At 35.0% G+C, this 14,231-nt stretch overlaps 1 protein-coding gene across 1 annotated transcript in view; it reads right to left on the bottom strand.

Moving 5' to 3' along the window:
• Nucleotides 1-14,231, bottom strand: part of Apaf1 (apoptotic peptidase activating factor 1) — a 75,922-nt gene that overhangs the window by 44,269 nt on the left and 17,422 nt on the right. Inside the window, 8 exon segments of the mRNA XM_048808105.1 lie at nt 125-251; nt 3,690-3,874; nt 4,313-4,426; nt 7,962-8,093; nt 9,313-9,480; nt 9,986-10,224; nt 12,427-12,558; nt 12,694-12,806. Of these exon segments, the coding sequence (XP_048664062.1) occupies nt 125-251; nt 3,690-3,874; nt 4,313-4,426; nt 7,962-8,093; nt 9,313-9,480; nt 9,986-10,224; nt 12,427-12,558; nt 12,694-12,806 (1,210 nt within the window).

Genomic DNA, 14,231 nt, shown 5'->3' on the forward strand with positions numbered 1-14,231 from the left:
GAGATTGGGATTCTCCACTACTTCTAAGTTTTAATTTTCTTTAATTTTGGCAGTTAAACATATTATACTCTGCATAGGATTGGGTATATGCCTTTTTCAACTTGTCTCAAAGAGATTGTTTTACCTGTAAGGTTTTATCAGCTCCACAAGAAGCTATTCTCTGACCATCCTCAGAAAAGCATGCATGGTAAACAGCATCTGTATGGGGGCGGACAACTAAGCGGGAGAGATTCTTGATGGTTTTTTTGTTTCTAAATACAAGGAAAAATGAACAGAAATCTAGTAAGTGAGAGTAAATGGCCTATTTCTTTTATAATAGAAAATATCTCGTAACATGGTTACATTTCGTAAAACATAAAATTCTTAAATTATTAACTGCAAATAAAAACACAGTTCACCTAAAGAAAAGACATAATTCAAGAAAAGTAACATTTTAAGAGAAATGTTACTCTCTATCAAGCAAAGTGCCATGTGTCACAAATGTCACTGAGTTGAAGGAGATCTAGTTTATCAAATGTCTTTTTCTATTTTCTTTTGATATACTATTAATTATAACACACAGCTAAAACATTATGTAAGCATACTTTTGAAAAACCTCCATCTCTTAAAATTCAAGAAAGGATTACAACATGAAGTTCATTTCCTAACTAAAGCATGACACTACACCCACCATTATGGTGATGATTTTTTCTAACTACAATTACTCAGACACAGAAGAAAAAAGACACAGCAATGTCATTTTCTTTGTATCTTAATCTAAGGAATACCAACTATTCCATTAGTATAGATATTATATTGTTGCTCACAAGGTAAAGGATGATGGAATGGAATATGTACTTAAAGCAGCAGAAAGCACTAGAGTAGTGTCCGAATTTCATCTATATACACAACAGTCACTTTGGATATAGGTAAATATGTTAAAAAGCACTGTGCTTATTTGGAGTCAAAGATTAGGAGTCAAACCCAGAGGGCAACCTTACTTTATAGGGTGTGAAATTAGACAAATAACTCAACGTAAGATCCATTTCCTTGTATGTAAAGGAAATAATAATATTCACTATAAACTACAACTGACACAAAATACCACTGTTATCATTCTTCAAAAAAATGAACCGTGTACAATATAGAACAAATGATAAAAGAACACAGAAGTAAATCAGTCTATGATCCTGCAAGAAACTATGTATTATATTTTACTAGAAGTGATAAAACAAGTATAAGAACTAGAGTGATGAGAACCTGGAAAAGATAAGTTATTTGAAAAGTTATGAGAATTAGATTAAGAATATGGTATTTCCCTTTGATCTGTCTACTCAATTCCCCAAAGCTTAGAGTGTGACCTTTACAATGACAGGCATATAGTAAAGGACCAAAAATATTAGATAAATAACAAATGATTGCTTTGAAAATTAAAACTCAATTAAATTTAAGTTTAGAATAATCCACACCTTCTACAATAAACAAACAGGTTTCTAGTACTGAAATTAAGCATTCTTTGATGATGGCCGGTTTAAACCCAGGTATAAAATAAATCTATGAATAAATATGACAGAATGTCACAGGTTGAAATGCAGCTGGTGCAATGGGAAAAAAATAGCAGGAAATAGCAAAAAAAAAAAAAAAATTCAACAATTCCCACAGGATCAAGAACTAAACCTCTGCCAGTTTGATAAGACAAAGTATTAAGATTCCATTTTAGCCATTAACCAAACAGGAATTTATTCAATCTTATACAAATCTCTACTGAACATCAACTATGTAAACCAAGCAAAATGCTAACTGCTATTCTTAATGACAACCTCTATCACAAAATGCTATGAAATGGCACTCTTAGGCAAGAGAAATTGAATAACTTTCCCCTAATTACATACAACTAATAACTACCAGAGCTGCAATTCAAACCCAGGCAGTCTAGAACCAGTTTTTTTAAGATTTTATTAGTGCATTATAGTAATGCATAACAGTAGGGTTCATTCTGGCATATTCATAAATGCATATAACGGTGTGCTCCATTTTAGTTTCCAGTGCTTCCCTTCTCCCTCTTCTCTTCCCTCCCTCTACTCTATTGATCTTCCTTCTTTTCAGAGTTTGGATTTTAACCTCCTAACTATTCTACAATATAAAATACATGGACTAGTATGGGAGAAAAACAAGTAAGCATATCATTGCGATAAAGGGTGACAAAGGAGTATTTTAGAATACTAACAGATCTGATGTAGCTTCAGTAAGTTAGGAGGGCTGCTTCCCTTCTTTCACTTCTTCTTGATGGAAGTGAAACCTCCTCTTGTGAAGAAAATGTTAAAGAATGATTAATTCTAGGAAATGGGAAGGTAGGAGAGGAAAAGAAGTCTTTGACTTCTCGTTTTACAGATTTATAATTTTTTTACTTTAACCAGAAGACATACAAGTTTAAAAACCAACCAAAATTTAAATTTAAAATTAAATTTTAACTAAAAAAATTTTTTTAACTCTCTCATCCAAGTTAATTACTCATCAATTCTATCCCAATTTTAATACATACTTCTGTTGCTGCATTTATCATATTATATTGTAATAAGCTTCTTTCTTCACTATTAGATTATGAACTCACTAGAGAAAGCCTGGACCCTTAGTAAGAGTACTTAGCACAGCAGAGAAAGTCATATGTTTGCTAAATTACCCTGAATCAAGGGAATCAGCTATAATTTATTTGAAGAAGGTAAGGGCCATAAAAATCACAGATACCAACCTGGAGTTCAATTTAGACATAAATTATACATGTGAAGAGAAAACCACTCATGTTTATTATATCCAGCTGTAAGAGAAGCATGGCACATGGAAAGAGAATGGAAAATAAAGCTAGACAGACCAGGACTTACGTCCCACTCAGCATGCCACAAAGCTTAATCAAGTCTCAACTCTCTGTACCTCAATTTTTTCATCTGTCAAACAGGACAATGAATATTTACCTTACAAGGTTATTCTGAAGACAATATAACAGACATTAAATAGATGGAAGTTTAAATAAATAAAATGAAAAGTTATTGACTTCTTTAAACCATCATGTCCCATCATCATATATATCAGACACCTATAAAAGCCTATAGAGTTTTGTAATACATCTATAAAATTGCTCAATTTAAGTTTTTACCAATGTCCTATTAATATGACAATGAGACACAATGGATTAAGAGGTAGAAGAGTCAGGATCCAGTAGACATTTAATAAGAGCTATGTGTTTGAGGCAAAGTGCAAATTTCTTTACAGCCATTATCTCATTTAAATTTTCACAATAAACAACATTTACCTCAAAGAATTGTTCTCTCCATTTTGCATATGAGAAAATAACCTGTAACTTGTTTGAAATCACAAACTACTAGATTTCCGCACCAAGACTCAAACCCAAGTCTGTGGCTCCAGAGCCCATGCTCTTCATCACTGTACTAGATTATGATAAGTCAAGCATCAGGTATTAATAGTTAGGATGGCCTGTCAAAATGCCTTAAGGGCAGCTATTTCTATGTACTTCATAATCATTTTCTCCTATTCTTATGTCTCTGGAACTTTTCACTAAGTAAGAATACTTATTAAAAGTTCCAGTTCTTTCCAAAGTAGTTACATCTTCCTGGAGTGAACTTATTCACTACCAGAAAAATAATGATATAGTTAGCACTCCACACCCTTTGGGGTTTCTCCCCTAACCTACTTACATCCACTCCAGGTAAAGCATCCCGTTATCGACCTCCTGCTTGGCCTGCAGCTTTGCTTGCTGATAAACTTCTGAAGTTTCTGGTTCACAGAGACCCAGTTGTACAATATTAGGAAATGGCTGTCGTCCAAGAAGGTGTCCATTTAAAGATAAAAACTCTTGAAAATTCTCACAGACTGCACAATCCTATGAATAAACTGAAATCTCTTAGAAACATAACCAGAGTCAAGATCTGACATTTTTCTGCTTCTCTGATCTTGTCATTTTAAAGACTTAAATGAAATATTCTCTATATGAACTAAAATTTAACAGCCAACCATTAGGTAACAAATACATAATGATTCTCTTCTGCCTTTAAATACAGAGTAAAAAATCTCATTATCAGACACATTTCTTAACATTTTTTTTTTAATACTGAAAACTTTACTTTCCCAACTTTCAAATTTTAATCCTACCTACATTCCCAGTAGGCAAGGAAGCAAATTACTTAGAGTGATAAAAGGTCAAAGCAAGGAAAATAGCTATTTTCAACTATTCTATTCTGCTCATCCCCACCATTAAACCTAGAATTAAATGTAAAAATGAGATGTACTTTAAATACAAACTTTTCATACTAATACATACCTTTTCATCCAATATATGCCTATATTCCACAAATTCATGAATCAGATGAGCAGGGCCTACAAGTTCTGTTTTGGCTTTAATCCAGTCCAGGGAAAACATTAAAGCACAAAGTTCCTTAAGAAAAAGAAAAGGAAAAAAGTGAAGTTGGCAGTACTGTTAAAAAGGTCAAAGAGAGCCAGCCGAAACAAGGATGCACTCGAGCTGGAGAGCCTGATGAGGACCTGGACTGACATCCCATCACTAGTCATCCTTTCTTGATCCTCTGCATGATCCTCACCACTCTCAAACTCTACCGCCTCACCTGGATCCTGGTGAGTGCCACAACTTCTCCCTACGACCCTCTCTTCAACCAATCATCCACTCCACACCAGGAAAAGCCTGCCTTGGTTCCATACCTGATCACTGCGGCCTGAGTGAGTGTGCATCTGCTGAACATAAAGCCTAAGACTTAATACTCTTGAACTTGAATGAATGTCTGTCATTAGCCCGTCACAATTAAGTGTGTTTGCAGTGCTTAGAATTAATCTAGAATTGTTTGCTGTGAACTGATTATGTCTATTGCAATGCCTAACATTAAGAATTGTGGTTTTCTTGATTTAGAACCTATAGAGTGAAATTGTATTGAGTAATTTGAGTGAATAAAGCATTTAAAGGGCCAAAAAAAAAAGGTCAAAGAATTTTAACATCACTATCCTAACACCACTCAGAGAAACTTAGCTGATACCTATAATTTAAGACAAAAAGGAAGCTAGCAAAAAGGAATACATCAATAGTTAAAAAAAAACATAAAATGAGCCTCCCATCTTAAAATCAAAATAAATTTCAGTTGGACTAAAGATTAAAAGAGAAAATAGAAAAACCCATGCTAAAATATGGGTAAATAATTTTGTAACCTTGGGGTGAAAGAAACCTTTATAATGAATGCACCAAAGCAAAATACAAAAAAAAAACAAAAACAAAAACAAAAAACCCAAGTGCCTTAAACAACCAAAAACTCAAATCCTCAATACAGTAGAAAGCAATACAAGCAAAATTTAGGGAAAAAAATCAGGAAAAATATTTACTTGCAACACACACAACAGAAGAGGGCTTAATAAATTATCCTTCATAGAAAATTATAATAAAACAATTTAAAAATATCCCAAAAGAAAAAAAAATCAGTAAAGGAAAAAAACAAGTAAATTCACAAAATAAAATATATCAGTAGCCAAAATTTCACCAGTGATCAAAGTGAAACACAGAAATTGCCATTTTAAATAGGTTTTAAAAGACTAAAGGAATAATATTAGCTAAAAATCAAAGGAAATAGACATGTTTATCTATTGTTCAAAATATAAAAGCACCCCTCTTAACAGCAGTTTGGCAATCTAGATTCAAATTTAAACTCTATGCACTAGTTAAACCAGAAATTGTATCCTGAGACAACATTTAACCCAGAAATGTATCCAAAAACAACAACCAGATGAGTATAATTAACACTCCATCTATCAACCACCTGGTTAATCATAGTGTACCTATAATGAAATAGAATACAGCTTTAAAAATCATGTCGTTCTAGGGGTTGGGGTTGTGGCTCAGTGGTAGAACGCTCGCCTAGCACTTGCCAGGCCCTGGGTTTGATCCTCAGCACCACATAAAAAAATAAAAAGATACTGTAGATATTGTGTCCATTAATATTTAAAAAATAAATATTTTAAAAATCATGTCATTCTATTTAAAGAAGATGAAAAGACAATTATTAAATACAATTAAGAAGTAAAATTCAGGGGCTGGGATTGTCGCTCAGCGGTAGAGCACTCCCCTAGCATGGGCAGGACCCAGGTTCGATCTTCAGCACCACATAAAAATAAATGCATTGTGTTGTGTCTATCTACACCAAAAAAATATATATATTAAAAAAAAGAAGTAAAATTCAATATATACTATGATATTTCTATTACAATTCCCATTTTGGTTTTAAAGAACAAGTGTGTTTATCTAAGTAGCAAAATGAACTATACACAGAATTATTAGCAATGGTTGTAACTGATAGACCCAACCTGATTTTCTCTTAAAATTGGGAGCCATCTCTCCACAAAGCCATGAAAAGCTAATTTTGGCTTTACTATAAATTACTGCAAATTCTGAACCTGCTTGGAATGCCTGCCCGTTCCTTGAACTCACCCATACCTGGCTCTCTGACCAGATAGCAGCCCTCTCTAAAACTTTTGTGATGCCTCACAAATCTTGGCCTTCCCTGGCCAGAAAATGACCCTCTGTGAGGCTCTAATGACCTTCATAAATTCTGATGTCGGGGCCAGAAAAATGTAAACTACCATTAGTGTTGTGCTCGTCAGAGTTTTGTTATCTGTAACCCCCCTTTGTGTAACTTTTTGGGCTATAAAGCTGGTCTGCAGGAAAGCGGCGGCTGCTGTCTTGTTCCCGAGGTTTTGGGTGGGAGAGGCAGCCCGGCCGGTCGAAATAATAAGCTTGCTTTAATTTGATTTTAATTGGAGTCAGTGGTCTTTTCTTGCGTCCTAGTCTAACAGTAATCTTCAACTTTCTTTTCTATAGATGTTTTCCTAAAATTTCCCAATGAAAATAAATAATTACCTTTAAAAGCAGAAAAAAGGTTAATAAGAAAAAAACTAATTCCTGCCACACTGATATATTTCAAAAGTTTTTTGGGGTATTTGTTTGCTTGTTTTTGGTACTAGGGATTAAACCCGAGGGGCACTCAACTACATCCCCAGCCCTTTCATTTTTATTTTCAGACAGATTCTCCCTAAATTGCTCAGACTAGCCTTGAACTTGCAATCCTCCTGCTTCAGTCTCCTGAGTAACCGGGATTACAGGTGTGCACTGTCACATCCAGCCTCCACTGCTTCTTATAGCTTAAAAATAAATCCTTACTGCCCACAAAGGAAAACTACCAAGAAGAAGAAAACCAATTTTTTTTTTTTTTAACATATTTATTTATTTATTTATTTTTTTAGTTATTGGCAGACACAATATCTTTGTTGGTATGTGGTGCTGAGGATCGAATCCGGGCCGCACGCATGCCAGACGAGCGTGCTACCACTTGAGCCACATCCCCAGCCCCGAAAACCAATTTTTAAGTAGTTCATTTACTATAGTTACTAAGTAAGATAACTTCAGTTCAGGTAAAAATAGAAAAAAAAAAAAAAAAACTTACATAAGCTATGACCTTATTTTTACTAACAAATGTCTAATCATAGGACAAAACACATTTATAAACATGACACTGAAGCAAAATACAAAAAAGAAAAAAGTGGTACATTTAACTACATAAAAATTCCAATCTCAATCTGGGCATGTAGTTCAGTGGCAAAGAACTTGCCTAGTAGGTGTGAGGCCATCTTCAGTTCCACATACACCAAAAAGAAAAAAAAAAAAAAAGCAATATTTTAAGAAATAAATAAACCAGGGCTGGGGTTGTGGCTCAGTGATTGATTGCCTGCCTCACATGCGTGGGGTACTGGGTTCGATCTGCAGCACCACATAAAATAAATAAATAAAATAAAAAATAGTGTCCATTTGCAACTAAAAACAATTTTAAAAAAGAAAGAAAGAAACGAAGAAAAAATACTTGAAGCACATACAGTGAACGGAAATTAAGATAAAAGAATTTTCAAATATGTCATCTTACTTTGTGCATATTGGCACTAGCCATGTGATAAGCCAGAAAGTTGTACCAATACATGCAGTCCTCCTGATCTGGGGAAAGAGTATGCAGCTGGTGATACCTCTGAAACTGAGTGATCATCTTCTTATGTAGATCCTGAAACAAAAGTACACATTTCAGAGGACAGAAGCAATTTAATAACTTAAGCATCATAGCAACTCCAGCTTCTAACACTATTAAGAATGTAATTTCTGGGGGCATAATGGAGTATAATTTCTCATTCTTCTGGTTATACATGCAGTAGAATCCCACCAGTTGTATGTACATAGGGTAATAATGTCTGATTCATTCTACTAACCTTCTTACCCTCCAGTATGGCCCTCAGGCACTACCAAGTCACTTCTCCCCACCCTGATAAACTCTGAGTGAGGACTGTAAGACTGTCCTGCTGATAAGAGGGAAAGGTGCCAGATAAGAGGGAAAGGCAAAAAGATCAGAGTGGAGACAACCAGACCAGTGTTTTAACCCCAGGGTAAATGATGTCACTGAGAGACCAGCCGGCAACTGATAAGGATTAAAGGGGGGTCCAAAGCCCCAAAATTTGGTATAAATAATAGAGCAAATGAACAGACATTCAACCAGCAGACAATGATGCCATCAAGCTGAGAGCCTAATGAGGACCTAGACCTTTCCTTGTTGACCTGATCCTCTGCATTTTCCTCATGGCTCTCAAACTCTATAGCCACAACTTAACCCTGGTCAGAGCCACAACTTCTCCCTATGACCCCCTCCTCAACTGGCCATCAGCTTCACCCCAGGAGAAGCCTGCCTTGGTTCCTAATCTAATCACCAATGTCTGAGTGAGTGTGTACCTGCTGGACTTAAAGCTTAAAGCTTGAGACTTTTGATCTGACACTTGAACTTAGCATGTAGAGGGAATGTCTGTCATGAGCCTGTCATAATTAAGTGTGTTTGCAGTGCTTAGAATTAATCTAGAATTGTTTGTTGTGAATTGATATATGTCTATTTCAGTGCCTAGCACTAAGGATTGTCATTTCCTTGATTCAGAACCTATACAGTGAAATTGTATTAAGTGATTTCAGAGCATAAAACATTGGAAAGGGTAGAAGTGTGTAGACATTCTTTATTTCTCCCCCTGGACTGCATAAGTCGCACCTTTTGCCCTTCACAACAGGTTCAATCTCCAGTACCCAACAAAAAGTGTTAAGGTTATATAAGATGTTGACATTAGGAGAAGACAGGTGAAAGATTTAATACATAGAAATTCTCAGTACTATTCTGTAATTTTCTGTAAGTCTAAAATTATTTCAAATTAAAAATATTTAAAATTGAAAATTTACAGAGATACAAGTACCTGAAGTTGGCTGCGATTCTTCTCTGTAAGAAAATCTATTTGAAGATCATGTAAATAATAACGAAACGACTTTCCATTCCGATCACAGAATAGGAGAGACTTATTAACAAACTCCTGCAATATGTCTTCAACTTCTTCAGTTTCCATGTCCCAGAGAATACATAATACCTGTGAATTATTTTAATTATTTAATGTGCCGTAGAAGTATATCAAATAGGACTTTAGAAAAGTGTTAACAGGTGCTGGGGCTGGGTCTCAGCGGTAGAGTGCTTGCCTAGCACGTGTGAGGCCCTGGGTTCGATGCTTAGCACCACATATAAATAAATAAATAAAACAAAAGTGTTGGGAAAAAAAGAAAAAGTGTTAACACACAAAAAAAAACTGTTATCTCATATCCCTAGAAAAGAATGTCTCCATTTCATAAGAAGCCCAACTATTCTCCACATAGAAAAGAGAAAAAGATGTTGGATGCTTCCCCAGCTTCACCAGACTGGTATGCACTCAACAGAGAGTCCTTAATGGAGACCAAGAGTAGAGGACTTGTGTACCCCCCACCCACTACCTTGGTCCTGTAAATAATATCCTTCCGTTATCCTCTGCAACATGTCCTGCAAATGTCCTTGGCACTGTATCATAAATATCCAATGCTGAGAATTGCTGGTCTATGTATTACCTTTGTAGGCACCTTAACATCCTTCTGAAGGATAGAAAGATCTGTGTAATAATCTTTAATGTCTTCTCTGAGCATTTCAACACTTATAGACATGGCTTCATCCAGAGCCTCATAATCATAAGATGAAGATTTCCTTATTCTCTTAAACTGCTTGTTCTGTAGTTGCCTGAGGTAGTATTCCCACCGGTTGGGAAAATCACGTAAAAGTGCACCAATTAAAGATACCACAAGAGGAGAACCTAAAAAACATAATTGTAATAATACCATCTTATTTTAAAAATCACCACTAAGTTAAGGAACAACTTAGTCTTAAGAAACAATTCCTGCTGCATGTTATCCAAGTCTTAAAGATATATCTAACTCCTCTTTTACTTCTAGGTATTTGTTTTAAGAAAATCATCAGAAATAAAGAAGATATCACTGAAGGATACTCATCACATCATAATTTATAATAGTGTAAAAAATGTTCAATAATAGAGAAATAGTTGAATAAATAAAGGTATATCACAATATTGTGCCACTGGTAAATTTTTTCAAAAGCTACTTAATACCATGGGAAAATGTTCAAGATGTATAAAAAGGACAAGATTCAAAACTATGTTAACCAGGACTAGGGCTGTAGCTTAGTGGTGTAGTGTTTGCATGTGAGAGGCAATGGGTTCAATCCTTAGCACCACATAAACAAATAAAATAAAGGCATTCTGTCCACCCACAACACAAAAAGAATGCAAAAACTATGTTAACCATTATAATCTTGATTTCAAGGAATTGAACTCAGGGGCACTCAACCACTGAGCCACATCCCCAGCTCTAATTTGTATTTCATTTAGAGACAGAGTCTCACTGAGTTGCTTAGCACCTCACTCTTGCTGAGGCTGGCTTTGAACTCTCAATCCTCCTGTCTCAGCCTCCTAAGTTGCTGGGATCATAAGTGTGTGCCACTGCACCCGGCTATAATCTTGATTTTGATTTGACTATAGAAATTTTTCAGTTCTATATGTGAAAAGACAGTACAATAAAATTAAAAGGCACATAAAAAACTGGAGGGAAAATTTGCAAAAACATGATGAAGTGCTAATAGCTTCAATAGGGAATTTTTAAATAAATGTTAATATATACCAAAAAAGAAAAGTGAGTCATGGATAATTTCTTAAAATGCAAATATCCAATAAACAAGTATGATATCATAATGTACATATTTTGGTTTTTATCCAATGTCCCTGGCTCCTTAACTCTCTCCCAAAGACAGGCCACAGAAACTAGAATTTCTCTTTCCTGAGGTGGGTCTTAGAAACTCTATCTCTACCTTTCTGTCTTGGAGCTGGCTGTAAAGAAATTCTCTGATCTACTTTCTCTTATAGATCATAAGACCCCCATTTCAGAAGGGGTTCTGCCCTATACTAGAAGGCAGGAATGCTTCACAGAGAAAACAGGAAGAATCTGTACCAATAGGCCTTGCTGGGTTTCCCCACTCAGTTTATTAGCATTAGATCATACTCTTTTTGTCCAGTCACCTTTTTGTCCAGTCACAGCTGTCCATTCTTCAATCCTTCCTATGCAATGGAGTTTCCATTAAAAATACAAAAGGACCTAGTTTGGACAAATACCAGGTAGCTGAACACATGGAGGTTCCTAAGGGCAGCACACTAGAGATGGCATGGAAGCTCTATACCCCTTCCTCAAAACTTGCCCAGTGGATCTCTTTGTCTGTATCCTTGTAACAAACCAATAAATATGTTTCCTTGGGTTCTGTTAACTGCTCAAGCAAATTAACTGAGATTGAGGAGGGGTGACAAGAACCTCGATTTATAGCCGCTGGGTCAGAAACACAGGTTAAACATCTTGGAGCTTATAACTGCCATCTAAAGAGGAGGTAGTCTGTCTCCAGGGAGACAGTGTCATGATTAAATCACATTAGAGGCTAGCTAGCTGGTGAATACTGAAGACTTGATTGCTTGCTTGGTGTATGGAGAAAAATCTCTATACATCTGTTGTCAGAAGTGATCTTTCTTATCAGAGTACAGGAGGAAAAATTGAATCGGAACAAGCAAAAAGTTTAAATTCATTAAAAGAAAGTACAAATTAAGAAGACAATATCAGCTTTTACTTATCAAATTTGAATACTTATTTTTATAAAATCCCAAGCAAAGAAATTCTTAAATTTGACTTTCACTATAACTCTTTGACAGTAAATGTCATGTCTTCATTTCATTTTTCTCACTAATGCAGTCTCCATAAGATATTGTGGGAAAGTGTTAAATATTATTTTCATGACTAAAGGAGTACCATATCGTGTACCCAGAGAAGGACTTAAAATACTAAATATTCTAGAAAAGTTTAAGGATATTCATGTGCTAAATTGTCACATTCATTAGCTTAATTTACAGAAGGAGAATCATTACCCCTATAATCACCCTCATACACAAAATAAATAACCATACCTTTGCATTCTTTTATAATACTATGAGCTTGTTCTGGCAAATCTGCTTTTTTCATATTAACAAAAAGGGATAAAATTTCAAGTCCTTTTTCTTTTCCGAGGCCACTCTCCACAGGGATTACATATTTAGGACCTGCAACAAAATTGCAAGACATAGTAAGTAATTTGGTATGCCATATATTTCAGTGTAATTGAATTAAATAATGAATACCTTTAATTTAGTACCTTTATTAATAAAGGTATTTAAAAGTAAGTTAATAATCCTTACCCATTACTGAATCTGTAACACTCTTGTCTCTGGTTGTAAGAAGAATCTGACACTGATTGTCAAAAGCTTTTAAAACCCAAGAATCCCAAATGTCATCCAAGATCAACAGAGACCTAAATTTTAAAAAATTAAAAATAAACATAATGAATCACTAACAACACTTATTTTAAGCTTCCTTAAAAAAAAAAAAAATCACACGAGTGTGTTAAAACCTACTGATTTAAAAAAGAAAAAAAAAAAAGAATAGATGGCTAGTTTATGATTCTTCTTCCATTCTTTGCTATGTTCCTTTCTCAATATGCTAATTCAAATAAGGAAAAAAAATAGGCTTCCCTTTCCTCATACCTCAGATTAGAACATATTAAAATCAATGTCCTACAAAAAGAAGACTGTATGCCATAAAAGTATTAGCAATTCATTCAGTCAGTCATCTCTTACTGAGTGCCTAAAAAGAACTATCCAAGTAATAGGATTTTCCCAATTTGGTCTTTAAGTATACAGTTTAAAATCAAACTAGAACTAATAGGTTAACATCAGAATGAATTACATAATAATGATATTATGTGACCATACTCTACCCGTAACACTCACAATTTCATGTGTTCCAAGGTAATAGAAAGCTCTAGCAAAAATATTAGTTTTCATTTGGCATATTAGTGAGTTTTTTCAAAGAAATCAATTTGCTTATCTAGAATAACAAAGAACTTCTATGCCAATTCATGACTGATCTCTCCAAAAACTTTGTTTGTTTGTATGGTACCAGGGATTGAGCCCAGGGTGCTCAACCACACAGCCACATCCCTTTTTTATATTTTATTTTAGAGAAAGGGTCTCACTGAATTGCTTAGGGCCTCCCTAAGTTGCTGAGGGTGGCTTTGAACTCATGATCCTCCCACCTCAGCCTCCCAAACTGTTGGGATTACAGGTGTGCACCATCACACTCAGCTCCAAAACCTTTTTAAAACTCACAAGAACAGATAGGGGAAAAAAATATAACTAAAACCTGATGACAAAATTATACACTAGCATTTTTATCTGCACAGCATACTACTATAAACTACAAAAAAAAAAAAAAAAAACAGGGTACATACATAAGTTGGAAAACTGCAAAAGCATAAACCAAACGCTGCTCAGAGAAAAAGAAAATGATCAACTTTCCATGGTCTCATACATCTGACAATGGTTGCTAAAATGCTTTCCTAAACAGAGGTCACTTTTAGTTTTGCAAAGAAGGGAAGCAGAACAAGGAAAAAGTTACCAAACAATTAAAGTGTGAGTAGCTAGTAATCTCAGTCCTACTTCCTCCTAGAAAGTAGATGATTAATAACTATCAAGGTGAGAAGATGATAGAGGGATATTGAGGTGAAGGAAGGAAGAAGAAAAGAGAGGCTTCCCTTTCTAGTGGGGTTGCATAAGAATCATGCAGCAGACTTTTCCAAAAAATTCTCCTTTCACCTTATAATCCCTACTAATTTGAAAATCTGCCATACTCAGCATATGTGAAAATATACTGCATTCCCAAAATACATTCATGGGGG

This window comes from Marmota marmota, unplaced genomic scaffold, assembly GCF_001458135.2.
Source record: "Marmota marmota marmota unplaced genomic scaffold, marMar, whole genome shotgun sequence".
Taxonomy (NCBI): Eukaryota; Metazoa; Chordata; class Mammalia; order Rodentia; family Sciuridae; genus Marmota; species Marmota marmota.